Genomic DNA, 21,266 nt, shown 5'->3' with positions numbered 1-21,266 from the left:
CTTTTATTTTATTGAATGTAATCTGGGTTAAATGGACTCTACCACTACTTTCCTGTTTGCAAACCATGCAGAGCTTTTATTCTTTTATGGATTATGGCATCTTTTATGGATTATTTAGGATACATGGCTAACTTTTGTGTGTGTGTATGTGATAGTACTCAGGGCTCTGTGCTTGCTGGGCATATGGTTTACCAATTGAGCCACTCTGCCAACCATTGTTTCTCCAGTTATTTTCAGATAAGGTGTGGAGTTTTGCCCAGGGCTAGCCTCCGACATCACCCTCTGCCTTCTTCAAGGCATGAATTGTGAACTTGTGCCACCATGGCTGGTCCACATAATTTATTATTTTTTAATAGAATTTTTTTTTGTCGGTCATGGGACCTGAACTCTGGGCCTGAGCACTGTCCCTCAGCTCTTCAATTCAAGGCTAGCACTCTACCACTTGATCCACAGTGCCACTTCCATTTTTTTCTGCTTATATGGTACTGAGGAATTGAACCCAGGGCCTCATGCATGCAAAGCAAGCACTCTACCACTGAGCCACCTTCCCAGCCCACATAATTTACTTTTTAAATCCATCTCTTCTTTTCTCTTCAGCCTATGGCAACTTACATGAGTAGGCCTCGCTTGTTCTTTTCAATGCATATTAATACTGTAACAGAAAGGTCTTGGTCTTTCTAATTGATATGAGAGTGGTAAACAGGGACCATTGCTATCATGTGTGATATCATGGCTCTGTTGTCCTTGGGGCAGACAGTCCAGCTCACCAACACTTTAAAGTCTATCTCTGATCAATAGGCTTCAACTGCCTTACAACTGTAAGCATGCAACTCAAAGTCACATGGCAGTATTTAATCACAGATGTTATCCGTATTATCCAGAATATGCTTTAGTTTGACTTAAGAAAACAAAGACTTGTAGAATTCAGAGCTTTATCTGCAGATTTCTAGTATACAATTACATCATTTTGAGAAACACTAGTTTGTAGAATATTGGGCAAATATCTCCTTTAACTGAACAGTAGTTCCTATTTCATTCTCAGAAAAGATGGGGCATTTCTGAGAATGTCTGCTGTCTCCTCTTCCTTCCTTCGCCATAGACAGCTCTCTTGACTATCCATAGACACACATCTTTTTTACTTCCACATAAAAAGGTTTTATAAAGGACTATCTAGGATACATGTGTTTTCATGGACTAACAGAGTTCAGATGAGTGAAGAGAAAAATTTACACAGTTTCACTTCCTGTTGAACTGCTTGTAGATTTCTCTCTTTGACTGCACAGTAATCTCCTGGACAAAATGTCTTTGTCTTTTCTCTGTTGAATCCCCACGGTGTGGGAGAATCGTACCCAGCACATAGTAGGTACTTATAAATGTTTGCTGAAAGAATGAATAAATATTAGTATAACGGAGTATCTAGTGGTATGATGTACATCAGATCACTTATTTCAGTCCTAGAAGCATGTGACCCATGGCTTGTCATTATGACAAATGAGCTGATCTGGTAGAAAACTAGTTTTCATCCCTAGTTTGTTCTTGCCTGTAAAACTGGACCAGTTGCCTTCACTGATTAGTAGTTAATTTCCCAGTCGGTATACTTTCGCTGTTGCCTCTCCCTTTCCTTTCCTTGCCCTATCATCCTTGTGACCCAGATGAGCTATGATATTTTTCTTATTCATTGGAAATCTGTAGGCCACAGTCCAGAACATAATTATCTTTACCATCACCCAACCCATTATGCATAGTTCCAGTTAAGGAAGCTGGAGAAAGCAGTCAGCATGTTTGATTTGGGGTTTTGTTCTGTTTGCCTGGCTTCATCTTGATGGCAGACGAGGGAGATAAACTGCATATTTGTTAGAGATAGCTTTTGATTCTTCAGGATCAAAGCATATTGTTACTGACCCTTCTACAAATATTTCTTTGGTTAAGTAATTGTTTGGGTTTTTTTTTCTAATTCGGCTTTTTAAAGCCAGTATTTTTATCTCTTACTCCCCCAAAAATATCCACTAGATAGTAAGCCTTGATTTCTATCATTGTGTGTTTGAGACATAAGATCCTAATAATTGTGGAGAATGTCCTTCCTGATTCTAGCTTTCAAGCTGCAATAAGCTAGCAGGAAACTGACTTTCTGTATACTTTCTTTATATACTTGTTCATACAGCTCTTCATAGTCTTTTTAAAAAGTAATAGTAGTTAGCTGTTGGCTATAAAGGACAGAAAAGAAAATGTGGCAGTGCTAAATATTAGGTGTTTCCTGTACTATTATGCAAAATGGATCTTACAAAGAAGAAATAAACAGTTGAACCTAGCACCCACCTTATGGGGCTGTGGACAAGGACAAGTGAGTTTCTGTGTTTTAAGATTTTCATCCAAACAATTGTCTTTGTTTTCCAAATCATCCCCTTCCAAATAAAACTTTGGAAATCTAAAATACATCAGAACTTCATGAAAATATGAAGCAGAACAACAAGATGCTCTATAAGAGCTAGATCTGAAATATTTATATCATAGATCGATATTTCATACTATAATAGTACAATAATCTGAAAATTTTGTGCTTCTTAATGCTAGCTATTCGAGAGGCAGAGATCAGAAGAATTGTGATCCAAGGCCAACTATGCATGGTAGCACACCTGGTAGACATGTAAAGCTCTATCCGCCTTTGCACAGATTTGCACAGAATCTGTTTCACCAGTGGTGGTAACTAAGACAATTCCACTTATTTTTTAGGAGTCATTTTTTTATAATGGAGTTACAGTGTATTGAACCTATCTATCCCAAGAGGAATAAACTCATAACATGTAACTTATGGTCAGACCCTCAGGAAAATAAATGTATTCCCCCCAGACAATCCTTTTGTGAATATCCTTTTAGAAGAGGAGGGGGAATCAACCCCTAAAACTGTTGCTTAAATTCAAGCTGATAGTCGGTTTTAACTCAAAGGCAGGGACTGGTCAGTATTGTTTATAGTAGTGTTTATGTAGCAAATTTTCAAAGCAATGTGATAATCTTTCTTTTCCCAGTGTGAGAATGGGGAGATGTTGATGCTCACAAGATCTTTCTTGTTTCCATCTTCTGTTGTGCTTGGGATCAAACCTGGAGTCTTATAGGTGCTAAGCACATGCTCTACCGCTGAGCTAAATCCCCAGCCTCACAATCTCCTTGAAAGCCAGACTCTCTCAAGAATATGTGTTCCTAGAATATCAAAGCATCACTGCCATGTGATAGGTTACCAGCATATGCTATAACCATTACAAAAAAAATGCACTTGAGTATGAAATTTCATCCCTAAAGCCTACCACATATGTTTAGAACTGTTTCTTTATTTTGAACAGGGAGAAGATCCAATTTATCCGAACTGAAGGGACCCCTGGCTTGGTGCGCCTCTCAAGTGATGCAGACCTTGTGATGTTGCTGAGGTATGTGCTGGTACTGACAGCCAGGAGCCTCCTGGCCTCAGGAAGCACTGTAGAAAATATTATCCTTATAGGCTTTCGCATACATTACACATTTAAGAAGCTGCTTTAGTGAGAAGTCATTGCAGACTGCATTCTTAAATCAGTGAGGTCTGTTTGACTTTGTTTTTTGTCTGCTGGTGAAGAACATGGTGTCATGTCAGGGAAAGGTCATAGAGACAATGAATAAAATGTCCCACTCAGAGGGGGAGCAGAAGAGTAACCAAATAAGGTATACACAGCTTAAGCTCCTCCTTGTGGAACAGAGGTCATATTTATATTTTCTTTCATTTCTTTTCCCCTTCAACTCTGCTGTCTCTTTTTGCTGATTCAAGATATTATTTATTTACTTTGTGGTTTTGCGAGTTTAGTTTTGGGAGACCAGATCAGAACATTGAAATTTGGTCCCTGCTACTCTCTCCAACTTGATGGCCCTTCATGAAACTGACCAGTTGTATTGTCTTTCATAATGGTTAGATTGGCTTTGGCTTTTGAGTCTAGAATAGTTTAGAAAGGAAACTATCAAGTTTTCAAAAGACCAGCTTCCGTATTATCCTTGAGATGTAGGCAAGGCAAAATAAAATCATGTTTTGCTCTATCCAGTGGTCCAGACACTCACTACCAAGGCCTCTGTAGAACTAAAGGAAATGCATGCTGAGCCCCTCAGGCATTGCTTATCTTTCCCAGAGTGCTAACAACTCCATTCAGGTTTTTCAGGGATTTCTCCCCCCTCCCCCTAAAGCCTTTCACTTGAAGTTGCCATGTTTATCACTGTATTTCTGACTGCCTAAGGATTGTTGCTAAAACTTACTTCCCTTTCTAATGGTGTAGTTGAACCAAAACTCAAAGGAGATAATCACTTTCCATAGATGCTTCACTACATTTACCCTGACCTATGGGAATCCTGCTTCTCAGCCTTGGTGATGTTTTTTCTCCTGTGCTATACTACAACAATATTGTTGATTAAGAAAAGAAAGAACCTCAAGAATAATATATACTTATAGAGCACTTATGTAATTGTAGCAACCTGTGTGTGTGTGTGTGTGTCTGCGTGCGCACACACACATATGTGGCCTGTGCACATGAATAGGTTTATGTTACAAATTGTGAAAGGAAGATGCCTGTTCAGTCATGATAGAATAAAAGAATAAATGGAACCTCTAAGACAGTAGGACAGATGAAACATCTGCTTTCTGTCACGTGGAGGCAAGGCTGCTCCCTACCCCTAGGCTAAAGTATGCATTTTGTTTCTTGTTTCCCCAGTTTATTTGAAGAAGAGATAATGTCCTATGTGCCTCCACATGCCTTACTCCACCCCAGCTACTGTCAGTCCCCCCGTGGCTCTCCTGTGTCGTCTCCTCAGAACTCACCAGGTGAGTCCAGCTGCTGTGCTCAGTGAATCCTCTGAGCACTTGGCCCTAAAGTCAGTCCGTCACGAGGAATAGGAACACTTGGGGTACATGGTTAGTGTTAGCACAGGTATTTGTGTGGTATTTGCTATCTCTTAAAAACAGCTTGTTTCCATGGGGATTCATTTTGACAGAAAGGTAATGTTAGAAGTATGACATACTCAGATATAGAATTTATTTTCATTATGTTATGGAATACCAAATATATCTTGGAAAAATGTTAGGGTGTGAAAAGTATGCAAGCTTTTTTGATTTAAAAAGTTCTAATGAGAAGACAGATGTGATGAGCCATAAAGTCTCTGCACTCAAGAAATAATGTGAAATCTGAGTGGGTCAATGTAGTAGACTCGGATATTTTCCCCTATGGTTTTCACTAGCTGGATTACATAGGAAAAACAAAAACAAAGATCAATGAGCAGAGAAAACACATGGACAGATAAAATATTTGTAAGTTTAAACTTCTGGAAAGAAGGAAATGAATGAGTGAGCAAATGGATGAATAGTAAAAAATGAAGCTTAGCAAATGTATTTTCTGAAGGGAAGAAGTCATGATATTGCGGAAGCAACTGTGTTTATCCTCATTGGAAGCAAAGGGTCATTCACACTTCAACAGCTACCAGAATTCAAAACTATTTCAATACAAACCTAAGTTTCAGCTGTGTCCCATAAAGCTGCTAGATGGGAAGTGGCTGTGGCCCAAAGTGTTAGAGTGCTAGCCTTGAGCGATAAAGCTTAGGGGACAATGCCCAATCCCGAGTTCAAGCATGAGGACTGACCAAAAAAACCAAAACCAAAACCTGCTAGATGTTCTTTAGTATAATGTATATGTCTTTACATATTGCTATGATAGTGAAGCCATAGCCAAACTGAATACTGCAAACAGGAGAAGGCCCATTAATTTCCTCACGTAACACAGATTTATTGTGCATCCAACTCTGATCCAAGCAGTAAATTAGGCCTTGGTTGTAGAAACTCATGAATACAGATTCCTTTGAAGGGTTCACAGTGGAGCAGTGAGTCAGCAGTGACTCTGTAACGCTGTGCAATAGAGGGATGTATGGGAACAGCTGCTCCCAAAGGTGGGAGTAATTGTTCCATCAGGGCCAGTTGAGTATTTGTGGACAATGAAGACAAAAGACAGGAGTGGAGTCTCTAAGGATAGTGAACAGGAATTTGACAGTTGCATCCAAGAAGGAAGGGGGCATCCTTGCCAAAAGAGTAATGTAAGTTAAGTCACAGAAGCATGAATGTAGTTTAAGGGACAGTTAATAATGACAAGAGAAGGGAAGTTTTCTCAGCACTCAGGTTGGAAAGGCAGACCAGGGCCCATTAGTCATTGAAGCTTTACTTGGTAGTCCTCTCAAAGTTTACAAACAGAGGAACATCACTAGAACTCTGCTTTATGGTGATCAAATTGGTAGCAATGAGGAGAGTGTCTTAGAATCTGAGAGGATGAAAAGCCAGAGGCACCATTTAGGAGGCCATGGCCTCAGCCCAATGACCTGATAAAAGGCTGACTATGGAGGGCAGTGAAAGAGAGAAGGGAATGAACAAAGGGATATGCAGGCGCAGAGACAACCAGACTTTGGCAGATTTGAAGGGCCTCACTGTCCACATCGTGAGGTCAAGGTTAGCACCACTTACCAAGACAGGAATAAGGCTGGAATGTGGGGTAGTGGTGAAGTGACTTTGCCTTTGGACATGTTTGAGAAGGGTTGGAAATATAATGACTGGAACCACACAGCTGTGGAAGGCCAGCAAGGTTGATCGCTAAGAAGTCAGCCTACGGACAGTGGTAGCAATGGAAACCCAGAGCATGAATTAGAGGAAGATAATATAAAGATGTTGAACATGAGTAACTCTACTATCTAAGGGATGGGCTAAGACAAAAGAGTGAATAAATGAAGGAGAAACAGCAAATTTTGGAGTAGAATTAGAAAAGTGATTTCAGGAGATCCAATTTTTCAAGGTGTGGTTATAAGAGCCAACTGTGCAAAAAAGTCCAAGAAGGATGATTTATGAAGAAAGGCCACTAGATCTGAAATCCATGAAGTTATACATTATCTTTGCTGTAGTTGATCTATCATTATAAATTAGATTGTGACCAGTTACAGAATGATACAGGGTGTAAAATAAAGGCCTAGCCTCTCTGGAGAAAAATAAATAAATAAATAAATAAATAAATAAATAAATAAATACATACATACATACATATGTATGCATATACACGCGCGCGCACGCGCACACACACACACACACACACACACACATTACCAGATTGTGTCTCTTCTGAACTCTATGAAAACATGCGATCAAAATGTGGATACTGTGTGAGCATTCAAAATGGTGACTCAATTTACTTCTTCATTTAGGGTCACAAATACACATGCATAATCCACTGTGATGATAAAATGCATTCTGGAAACTTTTTTTCCAAGGACATGTGTAATCCAAATATATCTCAATAGCTGGCAGAGTTTGCAGTGGTTTGAATTTTCTATAGTCTTGGCCTATTCCATTTCACTGGGTTTTGTTTGATCTTGAGTGTGGGACGTCCTGGCTGATAGCAGTGGAAGTGGCCATAACGTGTTCCACATGATCAGAAAGGGCCCAGGAGCCCGCTTCCCCGGAGGAGGGGCCTGACACCTTTGTAAAAGCTACATTTCCACCAGCTCTTTTAGAAGGGGTCTGCTCCTTTAGCTTGTGACTAGAATTCTACACCTCTCACGGTGTGAGAATCATCTTGTGAAAATTGTGACAGGAATAACTTTTTAATAATCTTCATTAAAAATGCCTACGAATGTTTCTAGGTTCTCCTCATTGCAAGCCCATCTACATGTCTCTTCAAGCACTGCAGGGAGAGGGGGGCCTTCGGAAAGTGTGACTCACCGCTTTCTGCAGCTGCTAAAGAGTGTTCACCTCAAATTTGTCAAATTTTTGGAATGTGAGGTTTATTTTTCCTAGGACTATTATAATGCCAATTCTAACCTCAGCCTTGCCAGAAGGAAAAGATCTTTGCAAACACCAGATGGTTTATTGTGCCAAATGAGGGACCCCGAAGTTTATTTAGGCGGTGCATTTCTAGGAATTTCAATGCAATAGCACCTAATTTACCTAATAGTTAGAGATGTGCTCTCATATGTGAATTTTCCAGGTAACCAAAGCTGTGACTTTCACGACATAGGAAGTCACTTAACCCACTATTTGCTGCAACTGTTTGCAAATATATTACATTGCCCCTTGCTTCCCTATTCGTAGCACATGGAGGATATGCTGTAGTCTGTGGTGATGGTTATATAGCTGAAAGTTACAGAACAGAGCTGGATTTTCTTTTTTTTTTTTTAACCACAACTGCATTATCAGGACACTAGGACTGTATGAAGCCACACACAAGGGAAGTAAAACCTACTCAGAGAGCATGAGGAGGCTGAGTAGGTCTTTACTTAAGGTTGTCTTGAGGGAGTAGACAGTGAGGGGGAATGATTTCTCCCAATACATAGATCCTTAAGATCTTTCCCTCCCTTTACCCTGCAAAATCTGTGTCTTCCTGGATACATCCTCTGCACTCTCTCATCTGATACATTCTCTCTTCTCTATCTCCCTTCCTCGTCCCTTACCTAGATACTGTCTCTGTTTTTCATAGTAGTCTTCATCGTCTTCACCCCTAGTGTTCTCAGGATGCCTGTCATTGCTTTGTCCTTCAGCATTATTCTCTTTTTAATAAGTTGTTTCTTTGCCAAGATCTGAGAACTCAGAGCGTCAGCTTGCTGTTGTCAGTGAGTGGTATGTACATGCGCATCTCAAGCTCCAAACACAACCTGAGGGCCTTTACTGCTCTTAAAGAATAAAGCAAAAATGTGAGGACTGCAGTGCCAGTTTCCAAAAATGTTCCTCCCCACACCTGAAGTTCCCACACCGAGCTGAGCCTGCTGGAAATTATTGTAGTGCTCAATGATTTGTTCTTGCACTAAGGAGAAATTGTAAAATAAATTTCATGGAATTTTTTTAATGGAAAGTGGACCAGGAGAGAACTGGAATCCAAACTGTCCCAGGGAAGAGGCCTGGAGATGTGTTGGATTAGGCAGAGGCCATCTGGGTTCCAAGATGCACACCCAGAGCCAGAAAAGACTCAGACTTTTCCAGGCTTTAGTGTCAACATTTCTTCTAGTGTCATCTGACATATTTTGCCAGATAGAATTCTTTACTCTGTATATGACTGCAAGGTTGTAATAGTACATGGGAATAGTGTACAACTATATGAAAGCCCTTAAGATCTGCCTAGAGATGACAAAAGAAAAACAGCCCCAATATTTATTACTGGAGAAAAATTTTCTGCAAATTATTGCCATAATGTTTACCATCCATGCAGTTGTTCCCTCATTTGATCACTTACAGGATCTAACACTGAGTGTTTTGTATCAGGTTCTCTTTTGTAATGGATGATAAACACAATCAAAGTACTCTCTCTGTAAGAGTATTACATCCTGAAAGCTCATTTGCAGACTTGGTTCTCATTACAATTCTAGCTCATTATTCCAAGAACATTTTTGTTTTTAAAGCAGAAACCACATTCCTGCTCTGGAATCTCTTGACATTGTACCTGACTTGTACTCAGAATTGATCAAGAGGCATTGTACTCACAAATTGATAAACTGAGTTGAAATCTCTTTGTACAACAACGTAAAGAAATTAATTAAAAACAGGAATTTGATAGGCAGAAGCAGGAAGATTCTGAGTTCGAGGCCATGCCTGGGATACATAGCAAGGCCATTAAAAACAAAAAAAGAACTTGACAAAGATCAGCAGCATAATTGACCATAATTTTTGTTTCGTTTTATGGTTTGGGGGTAAGGTCTCAATGATATAGCTTTTCAGTCGTCTTGCCTCAGACTCCTGTGTGCTGTGATTTAATCCACAGTAGCCTGCTCTCTCATGCAATTCCACTACTATACTGTCAGGTGTCTGAGCAGTGTCCACCTGACCCGCTGTCATTTCCAACTCAATAGAAATACTATAACCTCCCATGCCTCTGTCTGCCAGCACCAATCCCCACACTCCATCAGATTGACCCCCTGTCACTGGACAGGACTGTGACTTGGACAGGAAGCTGCACCTTCATTTTCCTTAGCTGCAAAGCAAAAGTGATGAAGATAGTAGCAGCTTCATAGACGTCTGGTGAGGATCCATCCCTGTGTGAGGTGCTTTATCCCTGCTGTTCAGTAGGCATCTAACAAAGTCACCAGTGGGTTCTCGTTGTTTGCTAAAGACCGAAGTGATCATCATCATCGGTGCTTCTCATTCCTCTTCCTTACTTTTCTACAGGCACTAACTTGTATTTCACATTGTAAATATTCCCTGCAGTCACCAGGCATGCTCCTGACTCATCCTTATTCCCTCAGCCTCCTTTCTTCAGTAACTCCTACTGGGCCTCCACTTTCCAGTCTCCTTTTCTCTTTTCTATCCTTATCAACACACTTTGGGAGTAATTTCTTCAGCAAAATGGCACTTGTATGTTATCTCCTTGCTCAAGAACCTATAAAGGCTTCTGTCTGTCCTCTGCACTGTGCTGAGAATCCTAGGCCAGACTTTAAGACACTTCTCCTTATCTGGTTCCAATCCTTTAGGCAGATCTGATTTTCCACAGACACCCTAGCACTCGCCATCTTCTCTAGTGGCAAAGGTCTTCTCGATGTCTTCTGAACATGCATGTAAGATTTATGCCAACTCTTGCTGCCTTGTCCAAGTACAGAATTATAGAGTCCTCCTCCATTTACAAGGTTTGGCCCCAGTTAAGATCTGTTTCACTTTGATCTCTACTTGCACTCATTACTCACCTAAGGCATTACTGTTACTTTTAATCATTGATTTCAAATGTACATATTTGGGAGTCTTGGCCGCCAGTGCCATTGAGTGGTTGGGATAGAGTAGCCATGCATCATCAAACAAAGCAGCTGTCCTGTTTCCCCAAGGAACTGTAAGCTAGTTGTAAAATTTCCAGGTCATTTTCATAAGTAAACATGTATTTATTTGTACTTAAAACCTTCTTATTTTTAAATCTTGGTAATTAATTCAAAATCTTAAATATAAAGCAAACAAAATAGACCTGTAGAGCTGAATAAGGTCCCAGGGCTATGGTTTTTGTCCTCTAAGTTATACAGAAGACCACTGTACTATCCTGGGGTAAGAATTAATTATTCTTGAATTATTTGATGTTTAGTTCCTTTCCAACCATGATATTCATGCCAGTAACCCACCTTGATTATTCTGGTACCTAACAGTATTTTTTGTACCTAACAGTATTAGCAATGAATACCAATCATTTAGCTAATTGATCCATCAAAGACAATTTTTACAAACTTACATGGTGCATAAGAAGGATATTTGTGTTTTTCTGTTTTGTTTTGTTTTCACCAACTTGGGAAAAACTTAATTTCTGTCATGTCTTATCTGATCCCTATATTCTGACTTCCTGCTTAGTCACTTTCTTCTTTTTTTAATTAATAAGTTTTTTAATTGTGAAAATACTGTACAGAGGGGTTACAATTACATGGGCAAAGTAATGAGTACATTTCTTATCAAGCATTGTTGCCTCCTCCTTTGTTTTCCCTTACTGCTTAGTCACTTTCTGACACAGAGCCAGATTTTTTTTCTGTGAAAGAGAGACTGTACTACTCTTATATTTTAATAATAATATTTGGCCATATACCTTTAATTTGTAGATATTTACCATATGGCACACTAAGAATGCAATAAATATTATCATGGTTTACCCCACACAACTAGGAGACATGTGAATTCTGCAATTGTGTTTTATAGTAAGATTATTTTACCCTGTGATATCCAATGGGCATTTCCATTTGACATCACAGGGTAAAATATATAATATATACATGTGTTATATATATATATAATGTATATAACATATATATGTAATATATACATGTTATATATATGTATGTATTTTCTACATAATTATCAACCTAAAATCATTCTTAAATGATTAAGTGAATATTTAAAGGAAGATGTGAGGAATTTGAAGTGAATGGTAGAAACTCACTATTCTTGCTTTGTATACCACCTCCTTTCACACTGTAACTTCCTGTCTTGTTGCCATGATATCATTTTGTCAAGTGAGCAAAGATACTTCATCCTGAGAAGTTACCACTCCACATGAGTAATTCTGTTTGACTCATGCTAGTTTGGACTGAAAAAACATGTTGGAGAAACACATGGACATCATTGTAACTATTCAAATAGGATCTTTACTCTAACCCAAAGAGCCACAAAAACATTTCTCTCAACACCCTGGCTCAGTTTTGGTGTAGAGAGGAGGAATGTGCTTGAGCTGAAAGTACTGATTGACTCTCCTTGTTAAACATGGTAATATTTTCTGTGTATGAACACAGATGCAGGTCTGACCTCCTTTTGTGGTTTGCTGCAGGTACCCAGCGTGCCAATGCCCGTGCTCCAGCTCCTTACAAGCGAGATTTTGAAGCCAAACTAAGGAACTTTTACAGGAAGTTAGAAACAAAAGGATATGGACAAGGCCCAGGGAAATTAAAGTAAGTTGAAGTAATACCACCTACCTGGTCACAGAAACCTCTGTTTTAGTGGGTACACTAATTTTGGCATTTGTAAATAATAGCATAAAACATAGCTCTGAAATTAAGCCGAGTTAAGGTTTTCAATCAGGCCACAAAGATACTACCATTTGCTGTGTAAAAAAAAATACAGGAAAAATATAAAGCAGGGTTTTTTTTTCCTCCTGAAGAATATGTCTTGGTTGGCTTATCAGATATTCATGAGAAGTATCTCAGTGTCTTGCATTGCATGGTACTGGTTCTTGAGCTGAATTGAGTCCAGAAGTGATGATTAGCTCTATTTCATCTCGAAACAAACTTCACTTGCCCTGCAAAACATGTCAGCAATGTTATTGCTAGGTAGCACCACCCTCCCCTCTTCTTCCCTTTTCTCCTTTCTTCTCCTCACTATACTTTTTCTCTCCTCTCCTCCTCCTCCTCCTTCTCTCTTTCTCCTCCTCCTCCTCCTCCTCCTCCTTCTCCTCCTGCTCCTCTTCCTCCTTTTCCTCCTCCTCCTCTTCCTCCTCCTCCTACTCCTCCTCTTTTTGCTCTTTTTCCTTCTTCTTCTTCTTGGTCTGTTCACTTTGAGACAGACAGTCTTACTGTATAGCCATGCTGACCTGGATCTGCCTATATATCCCAGGCTAGCTACAAACACCCTCTTCCTGCTTCAACCTCCCAGGTGGTAGAATTGCATGAGTACCACCAATATACCCTGGTCGGGTTGCTGCTGCTTTAAAAAAAAAACCTACTTCCCTTTCAGTGAGAAATCTCAAAACATTATCATCTTGTTTGTCTTGATTTGCTTTTATTTCTTATGTACCTCACTCCTCCTCCCCCGCACTTACGCCCATGTCCCCAATGGGGTTAGACAGAGATGGGAGACTTCCTGTAACCCTCTGATTGCCGAGGCACGGGACAACCCAACCACAGTCTGTGCTCACCACCCCATGCACAGGAGGGCTCTCTCAGTTTTAAGTCTACTTTCATTGCTCTCCAAGCATATCAGCCTGTCCCCAGCTCTACACCTTTCTGAGCATCTGTCTTACACTTGACTGAAAAAGGATAGAGGGACCTGGCACCATGCATTCAGCTTCCTTATCATCCCTTGTCATTACCACTTACATTAAGGGGAAATTGTTGTCTGTGAAAGGATGACTTTAATTGTGATTATCACAAGCACAGTAATTAGCCACAAACATCATTCACTTTTATCTACCCTTTAGGGAATCTCAACATTCATTTACTTTAAAAATCAAATTAAACCCAACTGAACTCCTGTGTTGTGGAGAACTTAGATATTTCTCCCTCCCCAACCCCTCTCTTTCTCCTGGTTCTCAAAATCTTTTTTCTTGACATTTAGTCATTGAATTCCTTGTCTAGGTGCATTCAGGTTTAAAGCAAGACCTCATAGGGCTGTTCTTCCTTTAGTCAGGAAGGTGTATGTATGTGTTGAGTGTGTGTATGTATTTTGTGTTGTGGTCATTTTCCTTCTATAATGAATGATCTGGTCAGTAAGAAAGGACTTTGGGGGTACTACTCAGATCATAGGCTACCTGTTTACACCTGATTATCTTATATAACTTTTTCTAATGCTGTTAAGAATTAAAGGCAAAAATGCACTTTATCACAGACAACAATACCATTAAGTAACTTCACTTCTCACCTAGTAAAGTTTGGTCAATAGAAATTAAATGGCAGGTGCCAAATTCTAGAACCATGAAGATTTGTAATTAATTTGTGTTCTTTCAAATTATCTCTTTATGGACAGGCTAATTATCCGAAGAGATCATTTGCTAGAAGATGCTTTTAATCAGATTATGGGCTACTCTAGAAAAGACCTGCAGAGAAATAAACTGTATGTCACCTTCGTCGGGGAGGAAGGGTAAGTAGAAGAGGGAAGTGGCCCCTGGCCACAGGCTGTGACTGTGTGAGGCGGATGTTTCTACATGAAGCTGCGGTTGCTTGAAACAGGAAACCCTTCTGACAGGAAATGTTATTCTCATACTCTCAAACATTCTGCCTTCTTAAAGGAGGTTCCTCTAGGTTTTAAGTCATTTGATACAAAAATTCTTTGGTTTAAAAACTGGTAACGACAGGTCATTTTGAGAGCAGAAGACTGGTGTGGTTTTTCTCTCTGCATCTCTTTTTCTCCTAAAGAGAAGAAGCTAGAACTTCCTGGAGAAGGAAATGAGAAATTGCATTTTTTACAACCTATGATCTTGTTTTCTGCCCTAGACTTCTAAGTAGACATTGTTTTGCATATCAAATCAGTTCAGTTTGGGAATCACAAATTAGAACCCTGATGTTCTACCGGGAAGTTCCCACGGCAATTACTCTGGGGCCTTTGCTCTTAATTCTCCACCTCCAGTTGCTGGTTTTTTTTTTTTTCTTTCCTGGCGGGGACAGCACACCTACCAATCTAACTCCCTACCAAAAACAAACCTGGCCAGCCTACATGACTCTTTCCTGAGTATGCTCATCTAGATAAGGGTTGGGAAATTAAGGGCTGAGCACTCCCACACAGTGTCTGTTGTATCAAACAGACACAACAGTTGTTACCCATCACTTAGACTGACAGCTGCCATCCCTCCCAGCCCTGGCTTTGTAAGCTGTAGCCACTAGGTGGAATTTTCAAAAATACTAATATAGTTATCTAAATTTTGGTGGTGGTGTATTTGATTCTGTTGATTTGGAGCATTTTACGGCCACCTCTGTCAGTCATGCCTAGGAATAAGAAGGTTGTAGAGTCATAGCAGTACTATCCAATAGGTTTACCATTTAGTATACAGTTGGAGAAATGGAGACTTGAAAGTATAAAATAACTTGGCTGTGCTAATGGAACCAGAGAATAACAAACTCAGAACTCAAACCCAGGCCTTCCATTTTTTTTTCTTTCATCCTGCACTCACTAGTACTGGAATATAAGCAAAGTAAAACCCTTAAACTTCAGTCTACCTGAATGTCTTTCCCACCTCTGAACCTTTTTACCAGCCCAGCTAGTGTCCAGATACACAAAGTTTGTCAGAAGCTTGCCTGAGACGTGGGCCTTCCTTTGCCGACTGTCATAAACAGACTTCTAGCCTGTGTTCCTTAGCTTAAAGATGCAGGTGCACAGTTGCAAATGAAGGCAGATGCTGTTGGCCTCTTCACAGGTATGCATGGGATCCTAAGTATTTCCTTACAGAACCAGTCTGGTTTGGATGAGAATATTTTCCTCTCTCCGAACTCCAGCTGCTTCCTTCATTCTTAGTCCACAGCTTTTTTTTTTTTTTTTAATTCTTCTCTGAGACATACCTCATTGTGTTATCCACACACCCTTGAATTCCTGGGCTCAAGAAATCACCCTGCATCAGCCTACTGAGCGCTGAGGACAAGGTTTCCTAGCTTGGACAAGGTTTCATTGAGAGTGATAGGAAAGAGTCTTTGGAAGCACTAAAACTTAGGTGAAAATAGAACAGATATTTATCAGGTGTGGTCATTGTAAAGTGGTCTTTCATGGTCTGGACTGAGGACATCAGTTCCTAGGAGGAGGCTTGGGCCAAACACATGTGAATTCCCCTGTGTTTGATTACTACTCATATTCAAATGCTTCCTGCCTCGATCACCTGGACTACTTCCTATGACTCCAGAGGAAAAGCAAGGGATAGTCTGTGGTGTGACCTTTGTTATCAAGAAAACTCGCTTAACCTGCTCCCTTTGCCTATGGCTTATTGAAACTAGATTTCTGGACTCAATGGCTTTATCATTATCAGTTTCTATGTATATATATATATATATATTATTAGATATAAACTTTATTTTGCTTTGAGGCACCTAGATTCATAAACCGTTTTGCAAGGGTGAAACAGTACTTTGTGAAAACAAAAATCTTAAAGCTACAGAAATTTAAAGAGTTTTTTAAGCCTTTGCCACCATTTCACCAAATTCCCCAAAGGCCAAAGCTGGAACAATTGGAGGAACAAAAAAAAAAACCCAAGGAATATTGCACTCTAATCCAAAGTATAAAATAAATGTCTATACTGATTGACCATACACATAAATGGAGAAGAATAGGAAACTCTCATGCAGAATATTTCCAAATAATTGCACATAGTGACTTTCTCCCAAATAGTACAACATAGAAAAGTTAACAGCAAGGAAATCTGACAAACGCCATCTCAGTCATAAGCCACATTGACAGTGTACATCTTTCTTATGATATGATAAGAATGGCACTTATTTCTCTGGTCTTCTTTCTCAAAGCCCAAAATCTCATTCCCACCACAAGGAAAACATCTGATAAATCTTCACTGAGGGCCATTGTAGAAGATATCTTAGTGCTCTTTAAAATTGTCATGGTCATCCCAAACCAGGAGAGTCTGAGGAACTATTAATAATCAAGAAAAAACATGATAATTAAGAGTACTGACATTCCTGGATGGAACAGAAAAGAGAAAATGGTATAAAGTATGTTTTTAGGTAATAATATGTCAAAATTGGCTCATTCATGTTATTGGTTTTACCCCCCTCCCATGTAATATGCCAATCTCAAAACCAACAAGTTGTGCAAAAGAGTTTTTACTCACAAGGAAGCTCAACTTAATGAATACAACAGCTCTATGTCTCAAGTCTAGTTCCTCAAGGATTGGATTTAGAGATGTTTGTGGAATAAAGAAACTGGGTGGTTTTAGATGTGGGGAAAGGTGACTAAAGGTAGGCCAAAGTAAAGTACTTGATAGTCTGCACAGGTGTAGTCAAACTTCATGGCCATTCACAGGACATGGGTTCAGAGCATGGCCCTACTAGCAATCTGAGGGAAGAGTTTTAGACCCTCAGAAACATCAAACACCACACATCTGACACCTGTGCAGGTCTAAGTGACTTCAAGGTCAACAGCTTCAGCTGGTTTCAGACAGACAAGTGTGGCCTCCAAGTTCCTAAAAAATAACAAGTGACCATACTTACTTCAGAGGTGTTAACTACAATAAAGTTAGTGGGAATCCATTGCCTAGCTACTGGATTCTAAAAACAGTCATTAAAACAAGTAACTCAAAGGAAGTGTAGCCCTGGGGTATATTCTGATTTTCCATCCATTTCAGTTATCACAGGTATACCATAGTAATGCCAGATATTAACAACAGAGAAACTAAGTCTAGGGTACACAAGAACTGTGTAGTATTTTTTTGCAATTTTGCAATTTTTATTTGCAATTTTTCTGTAAATAAAAACTATTCTACAATAACAAGTTCAGTAAATACAACATGGAGTCAAGATCTGGGGAGATTTAGGAAGTTTTTTTCCAGATGATTTTTCTCACTGTCTTCTTGTCTAATGAGCAACTGCCTCTGTGCTAATTTTTGGTTGTGTATACTCTTTGTTATTACTGGAGTTCAGCAGAACAATAATTTCATAGAGTTAATTATGTGGAAAGACCGAATTAGCAGAGATATTGGCATATAGAATTATCTGTGAGGGCTTAATATTCTGCAGGTCTTATTTATTGCAATAAGCTCATCCAATGATCTTATTTTTCTTTTCTTTTTTTTTCTTTTGTTGTTGTTTTTTGTTTTGGTCTGGTTGTGGGGCCTGAACTCTGGGCCTGAGCACTGTCCCTCAGCTCTTCAGCTCAAGGCTAGTGCTCTACCACTTGAGCCACAGCGCCACTTCCGGCTTTTTTCTTTTTGCTTATGTGGTGCTGAGGAATCGAACCCAGGGCCTCAGGCATGCAAGGCAAGCACTCTACCACTGAGCCAACTTCCCAGCCCCTGATCTTATTTTTCTATTTGTCACACTCAGGGTCATTATTTACAATAGATTAACTGAAGTGTAGAGAAAAGAGGGTTTTCTGTTAAGGAAAATGCATTTACCTGTTCCTCCGAAGTGGTATGAATTACCAGAGTCACAGAATCTTCAGCTTTAAGCTGTTTTCTTTATATAGATCTGAAGCACTATATATATATATATATATATATATATATATATATATATATATATATATATATATATATATATATATATATATATATATATTGTCCCTGACACTAAATAATGAGAAATTTTAATAAAATATTTAGGAGGTGATTAAAACTTCCACATGAGGTAGAATTAATTCCAGGATAGTAGAGATGCCCATTCTCAATTATAAAAAATACAAAAATAATCCTATAGCCTATAACATTGATAGCTATTATTTTTCACTAAAATAATTCTGTTTTAGGTTTTTTTCCCCTAAAATAATAGTTTTGTCACTAGTTTATAAACACTATCTTTTGTTTATTTGGTTAGAGCTTGGAGTTTTGTTCTACTCATTATATTTCCACCCCAGTTAATTTGGTTATATTGCCTGGCAAAGTTGGGGGAGGGGAGGTCAGTAGTGTTAAAGTGAGTGGAAACTGAGTCATCATGGTTGAATGTGGTAGGAAATGGCATGCAAGGGTTGCCCATTTCTGTTCAGCTAGTCTGCTCAGTTGTCTCTCTAGGGAGGAGGACAATGAAATTATATTCTCCCCTTATATTACTATTGTTGTTAATAATAAGTCCTGGCTACTAGAGCTCATGTAATGTCAGAGGTAGAATCCTGTGTTCTGATAAAATATCCTGGGCCTTTAATTTCTTAGTATTCAAAGCAGTAAAGAAAGAGTATCCTGGATAAAGAGAGGATGTTTACACTGGGATTATTCCGCCTCTTTTATTTTCATGGCCAATTCTGTAAAAGGCACCTTTATAGAAGTAAGAATGAGTTCATTCTGCATGCTATGCCATCAACAGTCATGTGTCTCACCGCTCTCACTTAGGCTAGGGAGAGATGTGCGTAAATCATTTCAGTTTGGTGGCTAAAGAACTTTCTGCAGTATCTTTCTTTTTTTGGGGGGGGGTCCAGTAGTGGGGCCTGAACTCTGGGTCTGGGCGCTGTCCCTCAGCTCTTCAGCTCAAGGCTAGCGCTCTACCACTTGAGCCACAGCGCCACTTCCGGCTTTTTTTTCTGCGTATGTGGTGCTGAGGAATCGAACCCAGGGCCTCATGCATGCAAGGCAAGCGCTCTACCACTGAGCCACCTTCCCAGCCCCTGCAGTATCTTTCTTAAGCTCTCCTGGGACAGGCAAATAAAAATAACTGGAGAAGATGAGACCTGCCACCGTTTTCCTCACTCCTGCTTATCTAAGAACCAGCAGGTCCCACTAAGGATGGGCTTCAATCTGCAAAGCTCCAAGTTAAACTTAGGATGCCACTTGTTTACCTCCAAAAGAGACATTCACAAAATAACCTTGCTGGATGCTACTATGACTTGGTGTCACCAAGCCAAACTTTGTTTATCATTCCCAAATTCTAAACTCACCCAGCAAGCCCAACAACTAGGTCTGTGCTGCTATAAATAATCTGCAGGTGAATCAGAAGGTGCTTAGGCCATGCATGTCTGAACAGACTGGTAGGAAATGACGGTGTGACTTCCTGAGGCCATCGAATCTTCCTCTAATTTATGTCCTATTAAAGTACTTTGTTTTCAGTTATTCTTAGTTGAAAAACTAAAACTAAACTAATTCACTATTTTAACATCTGTCGGGTGCTGCCAACACCCCGGTTGGTTTGCAGCCCAGACTCAGGGTGACATGTAAGGTGCTTCATCAGCACTTAGCCCCAGAAATCCAGGGCCACCATCAGACAGCTGCACTTACTCAGAAATGCCCAGATGCAGCTGTTGGGTAGCTAGCTGCATACCCGTTGTCCAGACTTTTCTGTATTTCCATGCCAAGCCTTTAGCTGTGGAACCAACCTAACCGGCAAAACAGGAATGTAACAAACGATCTCTCTGATATGAGTCATGTTAACTATTTATATGGAAGAGGTGGCTAAGACATTACAGCAGCCACATACACCATGTGTCCTTGCTGGGGCTTGTTTTATTGAATTGACTAGACACAGCTACAAATTGTAATCTATAGCCTGCTCTCAGATCTGCAGCTTTAAATTTTGGATTTTAAGCAAAATCAGAGTTTAAAGTCTTGGATTCAGAATGAATCCATTCATAAAGTTTAAAAAAGACCAGACAATCCCTGTCTAGTTAGATACTCTTCCTCCTAGAAGAGCTTTGTTGTCTTGGGGTGGGGATGGGAAGAGGATGAATTTTATTTTTCAGTTTAACTCCTTCATGGAATATTTGTCTTCTAATCAGCCATATTCAGCTATTATTATATATAAAAAAGGAACCAACTAATAAGGTCTTTGTTATTTTAACAAATTTTAACATGCTAGAAGATATTTCGCAGTGAAATGGCTTAACATAATTCATTGGTTTGATTTCTGACAATGTTTTCAAATAGAGCCATCTTTTAGGGATTGGCATAAACTGTTTATGTCACTGAATCAATATACCAATTCATTGTAACTGTGTTCCAATTCATTCACTCTGTTAGATGCCAAATGATGGATGTAAATAAAGTTGATTTTACTAAGAGACCAGTAGGAATTATAATTATTGATTTAGCAGTATATCTTGAGCCACTATGGCATATCAAACTTGGGATACCAAAATAAGTAAGGTACAGTGCCTGTCTCAGTATGGTGCAGCCTAGTATGTGTGTGTAGGGGGGGGGCATCACAAACAGATTATTATAATCCACTCTAGTAAGTGCAGTATTTTTAAAGCACTCAAAAGTTAAAGCTCAGAGAAAACTTGCATTTTTGAACTGAAAGCCACACTAAAACCCATTTTGTTTATACCCATTGTCCCTGTAAGGAAATGGACTCTTTTTGGTTTTTTGGTGGGTTTCTTCTTCCTCTCCTTCTTCTTCTCCTGCTTCTTCTCCTGCTTCTTCTCCTGCTTCTTCTTCTCCTGTTTCTTC

The 21,266-nt window shown here is 39.5% G+C and overlaps 1 protein-coding gene across 8 annotated transcripts in view; it reads left to right on the top strand.

The window, feature by feature from the left end:
• Hecw2 (HECT, C2 and WW domain containing E3 ubiquitin protein ligase 2) overlaps positions 1-21,266 on the top strand; it is a 369,185-nt gene that overhangs the window by 308,074 nt on the left and 39,845 nt on the right. For all 8 annotated transcript variants that reach the window (XM_069995704.1, XM_069995707.1, XM_069995702.1 and 5 more), the window contains 4 exons: positions 3,336-3,419; positions 4,719-4,828; positions 12,306-12,426; positions 14,216-14,329. In XM_069995704.1, the coding sequence (XP_069851805.1) occupies positions 3,336-3,419; positions 4,719-4,828; positions 12,306-12,426; positions 14,216-14,329 (429 nt within the window). The remainder of the gene's footprint in view (positions 1-3,335; positions 3,420-4,718; positions 4,829-12,305; positions 12,427-14,215; positions 14,330-21,266) is intronic.

Source organism: Dipodomys merriami, unplaced genomic scaffold, assembly GCF_024711535.1.
Source record: "Dipodomys merriami isolate MVZ:Mamm:240054 unplaced genomic scaffold, mDipMer1.0.p SCAF_49, whole genome shotgun sequence".
Taxonomy (NCBI): domain Eukaryota; kingdom Metazoa; phylum Chordata; class Mammalia; order Rodentia; family Heteromyidae; genus Dipodomys; species Dipodomys merriami.
This window is presented reverse-complemented; position numbering and strand designations above follow the sequence as displayed.